At 38.0% G+C, this 20562-nt stretch overlaps 1 protein-coding gene across 5 annotated transcripts in view; it reads left to right on the top strand.

Annotated features, from left to right (window-relative positions):
• LOC131038371 (sulfite oxidase) overlaps positions 1-15702 on the top strand; it is a 158921-nt gene extending 143219 nt beyond the window's left edge. For 2 of the 5 annotated variants that reach the window (XM_057970790.2, XM_057970789.2), the window contains 2 exons: positions 14949-15164; positions 15369-15698. In XM_057970790.2, the coding sequence (XP_057826773.2) occupies positions 14949-15164; positions 15369-15497 (345 nt within the window). In that variant the 3' untranslated portion in view covers positions 15498-15698. Of the gene's footprint in view, positions 1-14948; positions 15165-15368 lie in introns of all 5 variants that reach the window. The other 3 variants (XM_057970786.2, XM_057970785.2, XM_057970788.2) reach the window with 3 other exon arrangements.
• The last annotated feature ends 4860 nt before the right edge of the window (positions 15703-20562 follow it).

Below are 20562 nucleotides of genomic sequence, written 5' to 3'. Positions count from 1 at the left end.
CAAGGCTATCTTGGACATGCCGCCACCCAGAAATATCAGTCAACTTCGATCCTTACAAGGGAGACTCCAGTCTATACAAAGATTCATAGCACAACTTGTAGATAAGTGTAATCCTTTCCAGCACCTGCTACATAAAAACATCAAGTTCAAATGGGATGATAACTGTCAACAAGCTTTTCAGACGCTCAAAGATTATCTTTTGAATCCGCCAGTTTTGATGCCACCAATTCCAGATCAGCCTTTGTTACTATACATATCAGCTACTCCAACAGCACTGGGGGCACTCCTAGCACAACAAATTGCTGACGGCAAGGAAAAAGTAGTATACTATATCAGTCGCACATTGGTGGGATATGAGCTAAACTACACACCAATCGAGCGTGCATGTCTCGCTGTGGTCTTTGCTTCACAAAAATTATGACATTATATGCTCACTCATAAGACTAAGTTGATTGCAAGAATTGATCCATTAAAATATCTTCTCAACAAAGCTACACTTACTGGGCGACTGGCCAAGTGGGTAATGATCTTGAGTGAATTTGACATCGAGTATGTGGACAGAAAAGCAATAAAAGGACAAGCAATTGCGGATCAATTAGTAGATGCTCCCATGATAGATGATGTTCCTCTAAATTCAGAATTTCCAGATGAATCCATTTTAACAATATCACATGCAAGGCCATGGCAATTGTACTTTGATGGCTCATACACACAGCATGGGGCAGGAGCTGGTATTCTCTTTATAACTCCTCAAGGCGATTCCATACCAAAATCATACCGCTTATCATTTGCTTGCACTAACAATATAGCGGAATATGAGGCATTAACAACTGGATTACGGATTGCAGTTCAGTGGAAGATCCAAGAAATTCGTGTTTTTGGGGATTTTCAACTTGTCATCCGTCAAGCAACTGATGATTACCAAACAAAAGATGAAAAATTAATGCCTTACAAGCAACTAGTAGATGATTTGAAACAACACTTTACAAAGATAGATTTTGAGTAGATACCAAGAGAGCAGAATCGTGCTGCAGATGCCATGGCTATAATTGCTTCACTAATTGACCTACCTCAAAATGAAACCTGCTATGAGTTCCTGGTAGACAACCTGTTGGTTCCTTCATATGAGATCACTCCTACTGAAATGATATGCGTTGTTGGTCCTGAATCCCAGTTATATGGTTCCATATTCACATATCTTCATGACAGTATCCTACCTCCTGATCTATTGAATAACCAACGCCGCACTTTCATTTGCCAATCCTCTTGATATGTCATTCTAGCTGATATCCTATACCGACGAGGTCTAGATGGCACTCTTCTTAGATGTTTAGAAAGCGACGAAGCTCAGATTGCATTACGTGAAGTGCATGAAGGGATATGTGGTCCGCATGCTAGTGGTCCTACCTTGGCCAAGAAACTCATCAGGACTGGATATTACTGGCCCAATATGGAAAAAGACTCATATCAGTTTGTCAAGAAATGTAAGCAATGTCAAATTCATGGAGACCTCATACATGCACCAGCACAAGAACTACAACCACTTGCATCTCCTTGGCCCTTTTGTCAGTGGGGACTCGATCTCATAGGCAAGATTCACCCTCCTTCTTCCAATGGTCATAAATTCATTATCACAGCCACAGAGTATTTCACAAAGTGGATTGAAGCCGTGCCTCTCACACAAGTCACTGGGAAACAAATTGCTACCTTCATCCTTAACTATATCATTTGGCGATATGGTATTCCTAATTCCATTATTACTGATAACGGGCGTCCCTTCAAAAATCAGGATGTTCGTGAACTCTGTGACCGCTTCCAGATTTCCCATCATTTCTCCACACCATATTACCCCCAAGGTAATGGCCAAGCTGAGGCGTCTAATAAAACAATTCTTAAAATCCTTAAAAAGATAGTCGACGATGCTGGCCGTAAATGGCATATCCAACTCAATCCTGCACTTTGGGCCTACCACACAAGTGTCCGCACACCTACAGGAGCTACACCCTACTCACTTGTCTACGGCGCTGAAGCCATCTTGCCTATTGAGGTCAAGTTACCTTCTTTACGGGTCTCTTTGCAAAGCATCATCAACGATGAAGATTATAGGGTCTCTCGCTTACAAAAACTAGAACTACTGGATGAACGGAGACAAACTGCTTTTAATCATCTCAAGGCTTACCAACAACGAATGAGTCGCAGCTACAATCACAAAGTCAAGCCTCGCACATTTGAAGTAGGTGACTTGGTTCTCAGAGAAAACCCCAAGAATCAGCAAGACAGAGAGAAGAAGGGCAAGTTCGAACCAAATTGGCTTGGTCCTTACATCGTTACAGCAGCCTATGGATCCGGTGCATATCAGCTCTCAACTACAGAAGGTGAACCTTTGGAGGATCCTATTAACAGCATGCACCTTCGCAGGTTCTACACATAGCTCTTCGGAGTATCCTAATTCAAAAATACAAAAAAATTAAAAATTTTCAAAAATACAAAAAAATTATAAAACAAAAAAATCATTACTTGGTGAAAACTTGGCAAACAGGCGCCTTGTGACACAAAAAAAAATTTGAAAAATCAAAAAGTATAGAGAAATAATTTCGTCCAACGGTGAAAACCACTTCGGTGGCGCCCTGGGCAAGTACCATGGTGAAAAATGGGTCACCAGCGCCATGTGTAGAGACATTGCTCCTCCCTCCTTCAAGATTCTCTTTCATCATTTCACATTGCACACACTCACAACCTATTCACTCACAATAAACTTACCCATTCCCATCATGGCTTGTTATTGATCTACCTAAGATTGGTTAGCCATTCATAATAAACCTCCCTTTCCATCCATAATAAATCAGATCCTATCTGTGACTACGGCAAATCCTACATCTAGTGATGGGTGTGGAACTAAGAACATCACATGTTTCGAGGAGTACAGTTTCTTCCAGCTTTCTTCAGTCTATCCGTGCACAATCCGCAATAAAGCAACATTTGCATCACAGATCCACAATAAAGTTTCATCTTCTCCGCAATAAAGTATCAATTTCATGGATTCAGTCAATTTCAGATGAGACACAGCAGCAACAATGAGCTTCAACAAATCAAATCTTTCAATAGACTCAGACAACATATGGTTCAGTGCTATCTATCCTTTTTGTGAAAGTGAACATTGTGACCACAATCAAATAAGACTTATACAAGTGACAAGAGACACTAAACTTGAGGACTACAGTGGATGTTGGTGTCGAGTCTTGGTTTTCTTTTGATTTTATCTTTTTTGGTGACATGTCTTTTAGCTTTTCCGGGATGTCTTTGACTAGAGATTCTATCTCCAGGATGTTTTTGACTAAGAAAGGCAAGGATGGGGTATCGTCACCTATTTGCATTTGCTGTCTGTGGATTGTCTCTTAGTAATGCTATGACTTGTCCAAGGATATGAGGACACTGTGAGTCTAGTATGAACTGGGGCATTCCTTGTTTGTGACTGTCTTATCTCCATGCAAACGGGTACAATGACTTTTTGGGTCGAACATATGCCTCGATTGTCATAACTTATTTTGCCATAATAAAGCTCAATGATGATAACACACAAGAAGCTCTTTCACGTTCATATCTTCTGTCTTTCATCCCCCTTTCTTGATTGACTTCCATCGTCCTTCTTGAGTCTGCGTAGCTTGCTATCACATGACTGAGTATAATGACACACCAAAAACATTTGCATTTCATGTAGTTTGCACCTGCATTACCACATATAAGCATTTCACATATACATATAGATATCACAACTGCATCACATCCTCCACACAACATCTGTTAGCACAATTTACATCTGCATTATCATATTCATCTGTATTTCATACATTCACATTTGCATCATGCATCACATATACAACAAAAAAAAAACAAAAATATATTGCATTGCATCATGTATATATAAGCATCCATATCATAATACATACATCATAAGAGCATCACATCACATAGGTACGCATGCATATAGCTGCCACAAAGCTGAATCATCTCATATATATATATATATAAAGTGTCATGATACAATGATGTCAAAAATCATATGGCTACAATCACCCGCAGGTGTCTACAATACAAAAAATGGTACAACTACTGATACAAGGGAGCCCTCTATGGCTATGATGAACTCCCTCCCTCGGAGCCACCTGGCCTCGATGGAATCTGAGCCCTAGAAGGACCCGCTCTAGGATCACCCTGCCTGTCCCCCCTATCTGGTGGTGGTGGAGGACCCATGACCCCACCACTCAACGCTTGTCTCCTCCGGCTCCCTCCCGTAGCTATCGCTGTTCGCGATGGTCTATGGAAGCTCCTCGCCCGCTGATCTGCTGGCACGACACCATAATACAGGTCCCTCCAGTAAGCAATCTCCTCTATGGCTCACAGGACATATGCGTAGCCTGCTCCTGTGTCCTCCGTCGCCTGCCTCCCTGCCCTCAGCGCTGTCTCAGCCTCCGTGTAGCACTGAATCGCCTGATCCCTCTCCCGCTCAGTATCCTTGAGCCTGATCCTGAGTCGGTCCCTCTCCCTCTCCAGATCCTGGATCTCATCTGCCTGGCCCTGGCAGATCTCCCTGAGCTCAATCAGCTCATCCTCCTCTGGATCCCCACCCTCTGCCTCTGCCTGTGGCTCTCCCTCTGCGGGTGCCTGCCCCTGTGCCTGTCCCTGTACCTGTACTGATGCCTGAACGGGTACCTGTCTCGGTACATGCCTAGGTCCCTGTACCTATCTTCGTCCCTGCTCCTGTGCCTGTACTGGCACCTGTCCCTGTACCTGTCCCTATCTCTGTCCCTGTGCTCTAGGACCTTGTGCTGCTGGTACCTGCAGGGGCAATCCACCACGACCCCTCACCACCTGGGCCTGTCCCTCCTGTCCACCCTCCCTCCGAGGTGCCACCCTCCTCTCCCCAACTACTCCCCTCCGCCTCCGTCGGCCTCAGCCTCTATCACCCCCACCATCATCATCATCATCTCCTCCTCCATCTCCCTCCAGTAGCTCTCCTGGATCTGTCAATCGGGGGAATGGATGCTCGGCCCAATATGCTGAATACTCCGCATCCATCCTGACATCCTTGATCTCTGGCCACATATCCCAGGGTAGGGGCACCATCTCTGCCAACTGTGTCAGCGCTTGATCATATGACAATAAAGGCCCGAACTGTGCCTGATCCCTCACTGTACGGGCATACATACTCGAGCCTCGTGGCATCCTCTGGATCCTGCCATACTCCCTGCATACTCTATCCACCAGCTGTCTCTCTAGTATATAGGGCGTCCGCCCAATCAGATACCTGCTCCGAAAGGTGTAAGGTAGCTCCACTGCGTCATCCTCCCACTCCTCACATCCCAGATACGGCCTCCAGATGACTACGTCAATATCATCTATCACTCGCCGCCAATGCTCTAACCTACCAATCAGAGGCTGCGAAGTGATCATGTCATACAGATGAACAAAACTCCGTCCATGACCTCTCCCTTTGAAGTGTATCGGCCGGGTGATAGGCAGATGCTGGTATGCCCAAACCTGTAGTAGTGTCACTCCATAGCCCAGTCCCACTGATCCATGGTATACAAACTGGTGAAGCTCATAATATAGGTGGGCCAACACACATGGACCCCACGCATATCTGGTGTGCTGCGTCACCAATGTCTCTAGTGCTCCTCCCCAGCCCACTGCCAACCCCCGTGTCGCCCTGTCCAGACATAGGAGCCCACTGATAGCTCCTCCGATTACAGCTGGCAAGGCTAATCCTGTCGCGGTCATGGTGTCCCATGCCACATGTCCTGCTCTCATCTCTAGGCCGGGATCCTGAAACACCCGTCTCAAAGCCTCTCTGTCTCTGTCGTGATCATATGGAATCAGATCTCCATCAATCGGTATATGCAGAATCCTGTAAACATCCTCAAGGGTGACTGTCATCTCCCCCATCGGCAAATGAAATGTGCAAGTCTCTGAATGCCATCTCTCGGCCAGCGCAGTCAGCAAACCCATGTTTGCCCGAAACTCAGGCACATATAGCACGTGTCTCAATCCCATCTCCTCGATGGCAGCTCTATCCTGAAATGACAACTCCGGTCACAACCTCTGTGTCGACAGGAATCTCTCCCGTGACTCTAACATAGGCAAATACTCCTGCAGTCAAACAAATCAATCATGTCAGTTATCGTGGCATTCACTGTTCATCACAAAATGCTACTCGCTATCTAAATGCATATGGTTATCTCTCTTAGTGACACCCATTGTTCATCACAAAGTGTTGCTTCTATCCTAGTAGTACTCCCTGTTCATCACAAAGTACTACATGTGTGACATTCCCTGTTCATCACAAAGTACTCTATCTTGGTGCTCCCTGTTCATCACAAAGTGCCTTGATCTATCCTAGTCTTCCTAGAGGACCTGCTTGAGTGTATCCTCTCAGCAGCTTATCCAATCGACAGCGTATGTTCATCACAGAACTGTCGATTTGACCTAGAAGACCAAAACCTTGCATTTTTCGGACATAAATGCGTTTCTAACTCACAAACGTGCCTATTGACTGCACAAGCGCGCCTAAACAACACAGACGCGCCTGTTTGACATAAACGTGCCTACACTATCCACAAATGCGACTTTGCAACATAAATGCCCCTGAAGGTCGTAGACGCGCCCGCATTTGGCACAAACGCGGTTCCAGACACAGACACGCCTGTCGAACACAGACGCGCCTGGCACCGACGCAGACGCGGTTTCCCGATTTTTGCATTTTTTGCACCCTACTTCTAAGCACATTGATTGCTCTATTCGACATGCATTTATGACAAAAGCAAATGCGTCAAATTACGAGGAGGTTTGGTGGTACTTACCGGCTCTCCTGCCTCTGCTGGCCTCTGAAATCGGTGAACGCGGTCGAATCTGTGTACGAAAGCCATCGCTGCTGACTGCTGCTGCTCTTTTTCTCACTCTGCACTTTGATCTCGTGAAGGTGTAGATGACAATGAGGATGTCTTTTGCCCGTGGTCTATCTTATAGCCTACCCTAGCCTTGGCCTTCATTTCCCGAGTCAGTCTTCTTCATCCCGTGACTTTGTCACTTTATCCGGTCAATCCATTCTATCTTGTCTTTCTTATCGAGAGATTGTCTGCAATCTTTTCAGACAAAATCATCCAATCTCTCGAGGGGGCATATTATTCCCATACTAGGGCAACTCTGTATCAGTTCATCTTATCTTCTTTGAAACAACGCGACAAGCCGCATTGTCTCAAAGAGGGGCAAAATGTAGACACCTAAAATTGTCATGTCTAATTAAATAAATATTTTATTTATTTAATTATCTAAGCTTAATTCTTCTATTAATTAAATAAATCTTTATTTATTTAATTAATTCATTTATCCTCTTCTAGCCTTATTTCTCATTTAAATAAATACATTTATTTATTTAAATTATCCTTTTCCTAAATTAAATAAATATTTTATTTATTTAATTATCCTACTTCTTCTATTAATTAAATAAATCTTTACTTATTTAATTAATTCATTAACCTTTTCTACCTATGACACATGTCATTCATTTCTTAATTCCTACACTACCTACCCCTTTCATTATTTTGGTATTTCTTTTTCCTACCCTCTAATCTTAGCCGACCTCCTTTTTACACCTCTCAATCTTATCCCTCCATTTCTTATTGTGTCTTCTATTTAAGGAGATGCCTTCTTCATTATCAAACCCTAATCAATCATTCTAATGACCTAATGATCATTTTGACTACACTACGATCCTACTTGCAACCACATTCCGTTTTTTGTTGAGCTCTTGTGCATATAAAAATCTGAGAGCAAATATATCAAGCAAGATCAATGGAGATAGGAAGAATGGAGATCAAAACCCTATTGGACATGTGATGGTATAATCTTTGTGATTTCATGTGATTTGCATTGTCTTAGGTAATCTTCATATGTTATGGTGGATCTTTGTTGTTGTTAGGCTAGGGTTTTGTGGTTGGATTCATTTAGCCTTTCAATATTGTTATTATTGTTATCCATTTTCACCATATACAGGTATTATAGTTGACAAGCCCATCTCCAACTTCTGTGATAATACTAGTGCCATCAGTCTTTCAAAGAATCCTGTGATGCACTCTCACACTAAACATGTTGCTATTAAATTACTATTTCTACGAGAACAAGTGTTGGCTAATGAATTTCTAGTTTTATATGTACCTTCCCAGGCACAAGTAGCGGATATTTTTACAAAAGCTTTGTCTAAAGAAGTCTTTGAACGGTTAAGGGATAGATTGGGAGTGCTTTCTCAATCTGCTCTTGTCTTCACCTAATGCATGATTTGAGGGGGAGTGTTGCTCTGTTGATTTACTTTCTTTTTGTCCTTGTGATTAAAAAAAAAACAAAAAAAAAAGAAAAAAAAAGGTGGAGAAAGTGGCATTTCATTTTGATATTACAGTGGCATTGGAAAGTGGCATTACATTTTGGCATTTCAGGCATTGGCATTTCATTTTGATATTACAGTGGCATTGGAAAGTGGCATTACATTTTGGCATTTCAGGCATTGGCATTTCATTTTGATATTACAGTGGCATTGGAAAGTGGCATTACATTTTGGCATTTCAGGCATTGGCATGTCATTTTGATATTACAGTGACATTGGCATTTCAGTTGATATTACAGTGGCATTGACATTTCAGGCATTGGTATTTCATTTTGATATTACAGTGGCATTGGCATTTTATTTTGGTATTATAGTTTGGTATTCTTGTTTGATACAGATCAGAATGGGAGTGACTGGTATTACAGTTTGGTATTCTTGTTTGATACAAATCAGATTGGGAGTTCATTACTTCCTTAACAACATTCTGACAGTATTCATTCTTTTTACAGAATTGCATATTACAGGTTCAGAGGATCTTGTATTTCTTACAGGTTTGCATATGACAAGTTTCAGTGTTGATTGTATATGTTGTATTTGTTGACAGTGGCATTCCTTACATTGTTTTTGGTCCCTTCAGTTGACAACATATTTCATGGCAACGATGGTTTGAGTTTTTTTTTCTTTTTAATTTTTTTTTTTTGCCATCAAGGACAAAGGGGGAGTTTGTTGCTCTTTGATATTTTTGTCCTCGATGACAAGAAAATAAAAAGGGAGAAATTGTGTTGCCCAAGTATCATATTTTGAGGCGAGTTCATTAAGCATGTGGTTATATTCTATTTTAAAAGCCTTTCTCTTGGGCCAGGCTGGTGACACGGATACATTGAATAACGCTGACTTGGCATTTAATTGAATGGTATCTTTGGTTAATGTTATGTTTAATACTTTTACGGACTAGCAGCATATTCTTGGAATACTTTATGTGACCGACATATTGAAAGTCTTCAGAGCATCTCTTTGTTTGTTTTTGTTTTTGAACAAGTTTATTGTTCGGTTGAAGTCCGTCTCAAACCCTAGACATCATGAGAGATGCAGCCGCTGTAGCAAAGGAGCTCGAGTTAGTTTGTTTGGTTGGGAAGAATGATGCAAGGGTGGACTAAACAATGAGCTAAATGGATTTCTGGTTAGTTTCTGTTTCAGTTATCAATGAGGTTGCGTATTACAGGTAAAATTCTTGTTCAACTGCTTAAAAAGATTCTGGTATTTCGAATCTGGGTTTCAGCCATGAAAAATGGAAATAATGAAAAAGATTTAGCCCTTTTTTTGTTTTCAGATTTGGGAAATTCAAATATCTTTAGTTTATTTAGATCAATACAGAGTCAATGATATTATCTTTCAGTTTCTCTTTTCGTTGCACAGTTAATCGGTTATTTTTCAGTTTGCAAATTCCAGTGAGGGTTTGGTAACCCTATACGAGGGTTATTCTTGAAGACGTTTTGGGTAAGAGAACAGTTTAAAAAGAGAACATGTTGAAATACATTGCGAGGTGTGTGAAAAAGGGGAAAACAAAGAGTTTGTTGAAAAAGAAAACAAAGTGCTCTGTGTATAACAAAAGATTATCAGAAATTTTTGATAGTCGAGGGTTCTAGATTATTACTCTGTTTTGTTGCAGAGTACATGAGGCTATAGTGGTTGAAATTATTTTGTTGTTCAGAGATTGAGTTTTCTCTCTGATAGTGTTTAATTTCTTTAAAAGAATGTTATTATTCTCTATCTGCGATACAAAGACATGAAGAATATTGTTGCAAAAATCATTTAGAGAGAATCATTTGTACAGATTGGTAAAATATACTCGCTCCAATCACTGATGGTTTTGTGACTGCAGAACTAAAAGCAATCATAAAATTACCAGTGACTGTAGCTTGAGTTGGAATGTTTCTATTGGATAAGAAAGAGGGGTTGGTGCTCCTTGAGGCTTTATGGCTTCTAAATTTTGTGTACTGAGTTGGTGCTCTTTGAAATAATATAAGGAATCTTACCGAGTGGTTTTTCTACCCCAGGAGGGTTTTCCACTCATGAAAATTATCGTGTTATGTGCCCTGTCTTGTCTCAGTTTGTCTTACTGGTTTATGCTCTGATACTACATGACTTTTTGCTCCTTTTATTTCATACTCAGTTTTGTTTGAATTTATGTAATGCAATCTTTGCAATACTCGTTTAGCTGTTCTATGTTTTTGTAAAAGAATCAAAAACATTTTGTTTTCTGAAAAACATGAATCAAGTTTTTCATTTGGTCTTATTGTGTAATTCTTGCTTCGTTAACAGTGTTATTTTAAGATGTTAAGTCTCATTTGTTTAGATTTTCAACTTACATTCATCTGTGCTTATTGTTAAACAAAATTGCCAAGTTGAGAAGGAGTCCTTGTTAAAATTGTTACACTCTGATTCACCCCCCCCCTCTCAGAGTGTCTCCACTTCCAACAGAAGGTCCAACTATATCGATAACATTGATTGTCACTGTAAAGAATAGTTGGTACTCCTATGGAAGGTCCAACTATATCAATAACTCCTAAATACATGCAACCCCATATTGTATTAACTATTCAACTCTTGGCCATAGTAGGATTTCCTATCATTTCCTTCTTCTTCTTGGCAAGAAGCAAGGTTGGAACCTTATTGAACACACAACATGAAGTAGATTGTTGAGTGTCTATATCTCTTGCCCAATCTTAGTTTGTATATTCTCCCGAGCACTCATCATCTCCTTAAGAGTACATAATCTGCAAGTGGTTAATACCTTTAGTATATCTTTGTATCCTCATAGTCACTTCCCAACGACTTTTCTCTGTCTCTTGCATATATCTACACAACACCATATGCAAAGGAAAGTTTTGTCCTAGTATAAACCAACTAGAGTAGGTTCCTGCAAATTTTCCTATACAATGTAGCATCAACTCATGGTGGAGTATTCTTTTTAGCATAACTCATGAATGCATAGTTGATGGTTTTAAATTATTCATACTTAGGCTGAGACATAATAATTCCCTCCTCCAATTGCAATACTTGAATACGTAGAAAGTAGTGTAACAAGTCCAAGCCTATCATTGAATATCTTCTTCAGTCATCTACAAAATATTGTAGCAAAGACGTACTATCTCCAATAATAATCAAATCATCAACATAGAGAATCACAATGAATATTTGACTATAAACATGTTTCACATACACGGTATGGTCAAAGTTGCATTGGATGAAGCCACAAGACAGAAATAACTTCTCACTCTTCACATACCATGCTCAAGGAGCCTACTTTAACCCATACAATTGGGGAGTATATATTATAGTTTACTGCCACACATCACTATGAATGAAACAAATATTCCAAATGTTTATTCACATGTTCACCTTCTTGATTCTCTCTTAAACATTTGACAAGATGCATATATTGTTTCTCAACCAACATTGTCTAGTCAATGAACTTCTCCAAGGTAAGGATTTTTTTTTACAAAAAATAGACCCAAGTCTTCCTCGACAAGTTACCAATGAATGCCAAGATATATCTCTCTTGAAATATATAGATTATTCATTTAGTGAATTCTAGGATGAATCAATTTGGGTGTTCCTTTGCATTCCATGACTTGCCTTCTCAAACTTTTCTCAGTGATAATTCCTAAGAAGGCATTCATCACATGCACCATTGATAGGAGTAATAGAAGGAAGATCATGGAAAATTTTTAGACTATCCATCAACTACATAACTTTGGCCTATAACTTGCATTATGCCATCTCAACCAACATCTAATTCTTTTGCAACACTACACAACTCTATTGGGGAGTATATTTTGTGGTCATCTGCCACATGATGTCATAACTTGAATAAAAGTCTCCTAAATATTTCTTCATGAATTCATCTTTTTGATCCAATCTCAAACATTTGACAAGATGCCTATGTTAGTATATTGTATCTAACTAATGTTGTTAGTCAATGAATCTCTTCACGTTGTTTTCCTTCTTGATTCGATCTAAAAAAATTAACAAGATGCCTTTATTAGTATATTGTTTCTTCACTAAAATTGTCTAGCCAATGAATCTATTAAGCTAAGAGTCTTCTTTTGTAGAAAATAGACCCTAGTCCTTAAAGAGTTACTCTCAAATGTCAAGATGTATCTTTCTCTTGCAATATATGGATGATTCATGTAGCAGATTTTAGAATGAAATCAACTCTAGATGTTACTTTACATGCTATGCCTTGCCCTTTGAAATTTCTGTAATGATGTTTCACAAGAACACATTCCATACATGCACCTGTGGTATGAGTAATAGAAGGAAGACCATGGACCATGTTTAGACAACCCATCAATTGTATGCTTCTAAAATTCAAATGCCTCAATCTCTCGTGACATAGGAGGCTATCCTATTAGTTTGCAACCAAAGCAAATTACCCTTGGCTCTCGAAAAAAATCTCCAAACATGGTGAGGTTAAAATCCTTGGCATGCTTGTCAAGTGTAGTATTCACAAATATGTGAAATTTGTTTGAAATATATCTTATCACAATTTCTTGTTGAGTGTATTAGGTACATAGATAAAACATTAGTACTTATATCAGCAACATGGCAAACATCATTAATAATAGCATTATCTATCTTAACATCACAATTGCCTACACTATTTCATGTTGAATCATTTGCAATATAGATCTCGTCATGAGGTTTCCTATGTGAAGAGAACAAATTACCATCCTTGGTGATATAATGAGTGCATCTAGAATCTATAATCCACCTATATCTTGATGTGTGAGACTGCAATTCTTTTTAAGTGCTCACAACAAAAACAATGTTCTTACTTCTTACTACCACCTTCATCTTGTCATGACTTGAGTTCTTCATTTTCCTTCAAAAAGTCCTTCATATTCTTCACGCTTGTATTCTCCTTATGACCTGGATTGGTGTAGTAATAACAATCCTTCCACAATTCCACCTAACCTTTTCATCGTTGGCCTTGTCCATGTGACCACCCTTGATGTCACCTATGAAACCTTGGTCTCCCCTTAAATGTCCATTTTTCCCATGGTTTTGCTTGGTCATATGAACATGTTCCTTCAAACCTATCTTGTGCAACTTCGTCAGCTTCCCTTATTCCATAACCAATAGCTAACACAATGCCATAAAAGTGACTTTGTTCCTATCCTTCATCATGAATTTGTTGGAAATAAATGTTAAAAGGATATCATATGGAGGCTTCATATTCTCTAAGATGAACTCCACCAATTGGTTATCCTTCTTCTTGTACACTTCTATGTTGATGCTACTGAAAATCCTGATGTGAGTCATGTAATCCTCAATCTGATCAAGATCCCTTGGATCGAGTCTGAGTAGGTTGCTGTCCAACTTGGAAATTCATGGCTCGTTTGTCTTATTAATAAAATGTTTCAAGCCATCTCACATTTTCTTTAGATTCATGTTCTTTTTAACCGTCCCTCAATTATTTGATCATCAAAGTTGTCTCATTGGAAAATGCTCAAACCCAATAAGTGTGCCCCATCAACATGGGAACACTTGGCATCAAATACACTATTAACTAAGATAAGCACATGGGAGAAGACTCTAAGTGCCTTAACAAGCGCACCTTTGCAAAAAGCTCTGAAATGCCTTTCCAACTCTTCAAAAATGGGGTCAAATGCAATCATAATAATAAATTTATGTCCTTGGGAAGTTTGGAATTCAAAGTGCACTAATTTTCCCTAAAAACAATAAAATTCAAAATTTCAAAATTTTGGTGTTGAAATACTTGGTTATGGTAAGTGTCCTCGTCAAACTAATTGCAACAAACCATTGGGCGACCAGTTGCTCAACCACCTAAACTTTCTTTAAAATCGTACTTTTGTTTTCATGACCTGCTTTGAGAAATCAATTGCTCTTTTGGCTCCATGGGATATTTTTGGGCTCACTAGTGTCTCAACTATCCCTGCTACACTTCCTTCAACTTACGTGTTACTTTTTCTTCCAGTTGGCCTTATATAGCCAATCACACTTTCTGGAAATCTACAAATTTCTTCAAGGTATTTCTTGCTAACTTTCTTTAGATAACTCCATTCTGTTGTAGGCAAAGGTTGACTGTAATATTCAACTTCTGAGAAAATACTGCAGCTAGTCAAGACACATCCCTTAACATCGTCATTCTAAAATTAGTGATTATAAGCATGTATTTGCAAAAAATCAAACTTAGTCCAACTTAGAAGTCCCAATCAAGCTTATGCATGAAAAAATTCTGCATGATGTATAGTTTTGTCTATAATGTGCATACACTCATTAAGTTCTTATAAGTTTTTCATTCCCAGATAGAAAAAGTCAAGACGAGATTTTTCGATTTTATTAAATTAAAAAACCAGAGTCCGAAAACAAGAGAAATGAATCAATATTGAACTATACCCCAAATATGCATTTCAACATGGTACTTGAGTAGTTAATTGTAGCTGCAGGAACATTATGAAAACCTTAATGGCAGTTGAAACTCTAGTTATGTCAATTTCAATTTTATGCAGATGGCTAAACAACATTTTGTATATGAGTTTTTCAGGTAAACATCAGTGGCTATGCTTTGTCTGGAGGAGGACGCGGAATAGAACGGGTGGATGTCTCTGTGGATGGGGGAGAAACATGGATAGAAGCTAGAAGATATCAGAAGAACAAAGTTCCTTATTTAGCAGACAGTGAGGAATGTGACAAGTGGGCATGGGTTTTTTTTGAGCTTGAAACTGAGATTTACCCCCCAACTGACATTATTGCCAAAGCGGTTTGTCCATATTGCTATGCATTACATATTTGTGTTTTACATTTTCAAATTCTTTTGTATTAGGGATTCCTTGTGGGAATAGCAGCTCAATTTTTCCACATTATTACTCTGTTAAGTTTCAAGTTCATTATATAGCTTATAAAGATTCCTGATTACATTTTGATTTTTCTTGTGCACTAAACCATAATTGCTGGATTTGAACAGGTTGATTCTTCTGCTAATGTGCAGCCGGAGAAAGTTGAGACCATATGGAATCTTAGAGGAGTACTAAATAACTCTTGGCATGTTATTCATGCCAACAGTCCTGCAAAGGCTACGCACTTAAGCCTGTGAATTGTTATTAAGTGAGCCCCAAAAACAATACTTCCAAAGTTACAAATTATGTTGTTTCCAAACTGTAGATGATCATATTATGAGACTGCACATGTGAACTTTAATTCTGGTCTGCAATATAGAAAGAAAATGGTATACAGGAGAAAATACAGACTACAGTAAAATATTAGACTGAAATAAAAATATTTATTGTGGCATAAATGATAAAATTCTTCCTTTCACCATTGTGATAGTATTTATTTTGAAGTGTTTCTAAAAATCTGACTTGTAACTAAATTGCAGTTACATATTGGCCCAACTGCTGAACCAAACAAATTTGTCCCGGTAAGGTTGTTTAAATGGATTCCTCGTCTGTCAACCCAACAATTCTGCAGAGCCTGTGTCTACTACTAAATGGTTTATTTTTACTTTTTACCCTTTAATATGCAATCTAGGAAAGTTGAGACCATTTGGAAATTTGGACGAATGCTAAATAATTCTCAATTTGTAGTTCATGTCAAGAGTCCTGGAAAGGCTATGTGCTTAAACCTGTGAATTGTTGTTAAGCGAGGCCCACTAAGAATACCATCACAGTTAGAAATTATTTTACTCCCAAACTATAGATTGTTACTTTATGAGACCGCATTGCTGGGATGTAATGCTGTTCGGTAAAAGAAAGAAAGCACATACAGGAATCAGGATGAAATACAGACTAAAGTAAAAGATCAGACTGAAATAGAAATCTTTATTATATCATAAAGTTCTTGAGATTGAGATACTATTTATTTTGAAGTGTTCGAACAAAACTGACTAGTAACTTAATTGCATTTATTGGCACAACTGCCTCTTCACACAAGTTTGTCCAGATAAGGTTGTCTACATGAATTCCTTGTCTGTAAACCTCAGTTCCACAGAGCCTATGTATAAACAATACTTCTTACTTTTACCAGAGTTACCAAGAGACTGCTACTTGTACGTGAGACAAGATGGCTACCAGTAGGGCAGTTGTCAAAAAAAGAGAGATGGGTAATTGGAGATGCCAAAAAGAAAAAGAAAAAGAAAAAGGGTATATATACCTACACAGACTGAATAACTAAAAATTAAAAAATAATACTCTGACTGCAGATTCCTGTTACTCTATTAACCGCTACTTTGTCACTCATAGCCCTTGTTACTTATGCTTCGACTACAGACTGATGTTTGTCAGTCTTCCTGCTGCCACATCTATCACTATTAAATCATAAATGTCCAGTGTTTGTAGACTAAGATGCTGACTGTTGTGAATAATCAGTCTTCCTGCTGCACACCTATCACTATTAAATCATAAATGTCCTCTGTTTGTAGACTAAGATGCTGACTGTTGTGAATAAAACAGACATAGGATGCCTCCTAAACTTTTTAAAGTTTTTTTTTTCACTTTTTAGGGTTCTTATGGAAAGACATGACGAGATGCAGGCAGGAAGTCTCCTGAAACATACACTAAATAGCTAAAAATTAAAAAACAGTACTCAGACTGAAGACCTCAGATTCTTGTTACTCTGCTACCAGCTATTTCGCCACTCTTAGTCCTTGTTAATCATGCTCAGACTACATATTGCCGTTCCTGAGTCGTCCTCCAGCCGTACTCATCATTATTAAATCATTAGTGTTTGAAGTTGCAGACTAAGATGCTGACTGCTGTGATTAAAACAGACACGGGATGCCTTCTAGACTTTTCAAAGGTAATTTTTTTCACTTTTAGTATTTTTGCAGGGAGACATGAGGAGGCACATGCAGGACATATCTTATCATGGGAGACATCTCCATGCCAGTCTCAGTACAGCACATCTTTGTATGACTGCTTTTTACTTTCTATTTCTAACGTCCAACTGGAGAAAATTGAGACCATTTGAAATCTTAAGAGTGTTAAATAACTATTGACAAGCAGTTCATGTCAACATTCCTGTAAAGCCTTAAGAATTGTTAAATGAGTCCCAAAACTAATATAGATATCTTAAATACATCTATCTAAAAATTGCAGAAAGATGCCAGTCATGAATTATTTTATTTACTGGATTTTTTTATTTTTTAGACTATTTAAGAATTATTTATTTTATTTATATTGTTTACATTATTTTTATTTATTTTAAGAGATTGTATTTTATTTTGTTTACTGAAGAGTTATTTTATAATTTTAATTTCTATTTAAGAAATAAATTAATATGTTGGCTGTATTCTAGTTTGTATGTGCACAGTCACAACATGATGCTCCATACCTTGCTTCCATTGTAGAACATCTCTTGACATAATGAATACCATCACAGTCACAAATTATGTTGTTTTCAAACTGTAGTTGTCAATTTATGGAAATGCATTCCTGGGTTATAACGCTGGAATACAATAAAGAAAAAAATATATTTATTATCGCTTAAAGTTCTTTCTTTCACCATTGAGATAGTGTTTATTTTGAAGTGTTCATACAAAACTGACAGGTAACTTAATTGCAGTTAAATCTTAGTCCAACTACCTATTCACACAAATTTGTCTAGAAGATTGTCTACATGGATTCCTCATCTGTAAACCCAGAAGTTCCACAGAGCCACTGTCTACTATAAAAACAGTTACTCTTAACATTTAGTAGTTCATAAGATCTAACCTTCTGTCATGGAAACTCTGTTGCAGATGCAGAATTGAAGTTGCAACTTATTACTTAGCAACTTTTTCCCTCAAAAAATGATAATGGATATATATCATATATGTGTTTGTGCTCCAATGAAAGTTTTAGGTATATTGCAAGTACTATGTAATTTTGAATGTTACATTGTAGAATTATGATCACTTGACCTTTCTATATTTGCAAGCAGCCTTTGTTATGTAACTAGGGATATGATATTATAAGGTATTTAGGTGGATGGAGATGCTAACATGTGACACACATCCCTTAGGTTACTTATATTGGGTTATGTGAATAATTTGTGTGATTAATTATATCAGAAGTTGGGTAGGCCTTCATTAGGATTTGCCCTTCCATTGTATTATTAGGAGGAGGAATATAGGAATGTGGTTATCATTGTGAGATGTGTGAAGTATGATATTGTATTTGGGATCTCTTGGAGATATAGTCTGTAGTTGCTTCTTCTATGAGGAGCATTGTTCGGTGTTACCCTACCTTAAGGGTTTATTCTATTTCAACCTTTATTGGATATTAGAGCATATTGGCCCACATACATCTCTTGTGTCATGTGAGATATATCTTCTGCAATATATTATTTCTATTATTATGTGTCATAATTCTTCAGTTGCTTGTGCAGCTGATATAAATTCTGCCTCTACGCATGGCAAAGCCACTTTTGACTGCTTTTTAGCATTCCATGAAACTGCTTCATTGCCAAGAAGGATACAATAATTAATGGTAGACCTCCTGCTATCCATGTAATCCTGTCTACATGGATTTCTCGTAGATACAGGATATATATCTCGCAGTCCCAAATAGCTTGCGTCTACTGTTAAATAAATTACTTCTTAAATTTTATTTGTCTGCGGAAGATATAAATTAAACACATGGAAGTACTTTTGTAAAGACTAAGCCAACTAAGTCAACTTTCATAACAGCCTGTCTTCACGAATATGTAATCTATGAATGTACATCTGTATTATAAACAAATAGGCAAACATTAGGCAAGGCAATTAGCACACCTGGATAGGAGAAAATACATGGCCATACATCTCCCTCAAGAGAATGCCATGTACAAAACACACAAATTAATAAAATTAGGTTCCAATTTTTGTATTCTTCTTTGTTGCAAGTTTAAAACCTTTGCTTCCATATTCCATCAACATACACACAACACTTCGAGGTCCTTGTCTAGAGTATTGTGTCCCTAACTATCTGAGATCTGGATTATATTAGTTATTATACTTACTGCAAAAGCAATATCAATGTATTATAGACAGTTGCACACATAAATGTTACCTACAACATTTTGATATGGTACTTAAGCTATTTATCTTTCTTCAGTCTTTTTGAGGACATATGTTTGGTGAGCTTGAGTTTTGTCTCTATGGTAATGCCCAATGATTTGGACTTTATTTGAACACATCTTCAATAGACTTTGTTTGGATCAGATAAATTAATCATTAGATTCTCTCTCTGAATATGCCAAGACCGTATTATATCTCAGCGCATTCAACTATTTCTAATTATGATGACTACTTTGCTTTCACTTGTTTCAACAACATATGATTTTCACTGTAATGTCCCTTAATTGGCAAAGCCCTAATTTGCCCTAAATTGCCCTAATTCTCAAGTAACCAAGTGAATTTATGGGTTTAGAGATTTTTATTTATTTTCCCTGATTAAATCCCTGCAAGCAGATTAGAGACTTCTTGCAATAATAATCTCAGAAAATCAGAGTTGAAAATGTATAGCAGAATAATAATTATATCAGTAGAACAGAAAACATAATTGAGTAGCAACCAGGCTTGCATAGTGATCAGATTAGTATGATCAGATATCAGTTTTAGTGAATTCTTAGCAGCATTATTAATTCACATTATTTAGATCATAAACAGAGTTTCAGAATTTTATTCATTAAATATCCTAGTTGTCTTGGAAACTCAACCATGTAAGAATATAGGGGAATGCAACCTTGATGGGGTATCTTGAACCCTCTACCCTGGGCTCAAGAGCGGATATACCATCCCTCTTGGCCTCATGTGGCATATGCCATCCATATGAGGTGGCCTACCCAGTGAGGTATCCCCTTTCTGTTATCCCCTAATCTTGTTAGCCCTCTCCTTCTCTTTATGATTGAGTCCTATGTTCCCAGAAACGAGAAACAAGAAACGCAACGGCAATGGCAACGTGACGAGAAACGGAAGTTTAAAAGGTTGCATTTAAACATTCTTTGATTTCATTCTTTCATTTTAAAATAATTTGTATAAAACATTTCACACAATAAGTATAATAAAACCAAGAGGACAAAAATAAATTTGTGTGATACTTAACTGGGCTTACAAAAATTGCAAATTAATGTAAACTTCAGCTTGGGCTTTATTGACATTTATAAACTATTAGTAAACTCCACCTGAAAGTTGGGGAAAAATA

This window comes from Cryptomeria japonica, chromosome 3, assembly GCF_030272615.1.
Source record: "Cryptomeria japonica chromosome 3, Sugi_1.0, whole genome shotgun sequence".
NCBI lineage: Eukaryota > Viridiplantae > Streptophyta > Pinopsida > Cupressales > Cupressaceae > Cryptomeria > Cryptomeria japonica.
This window is presented reverse-complemented; position numbering and strand designations above follow the sequence as displayed.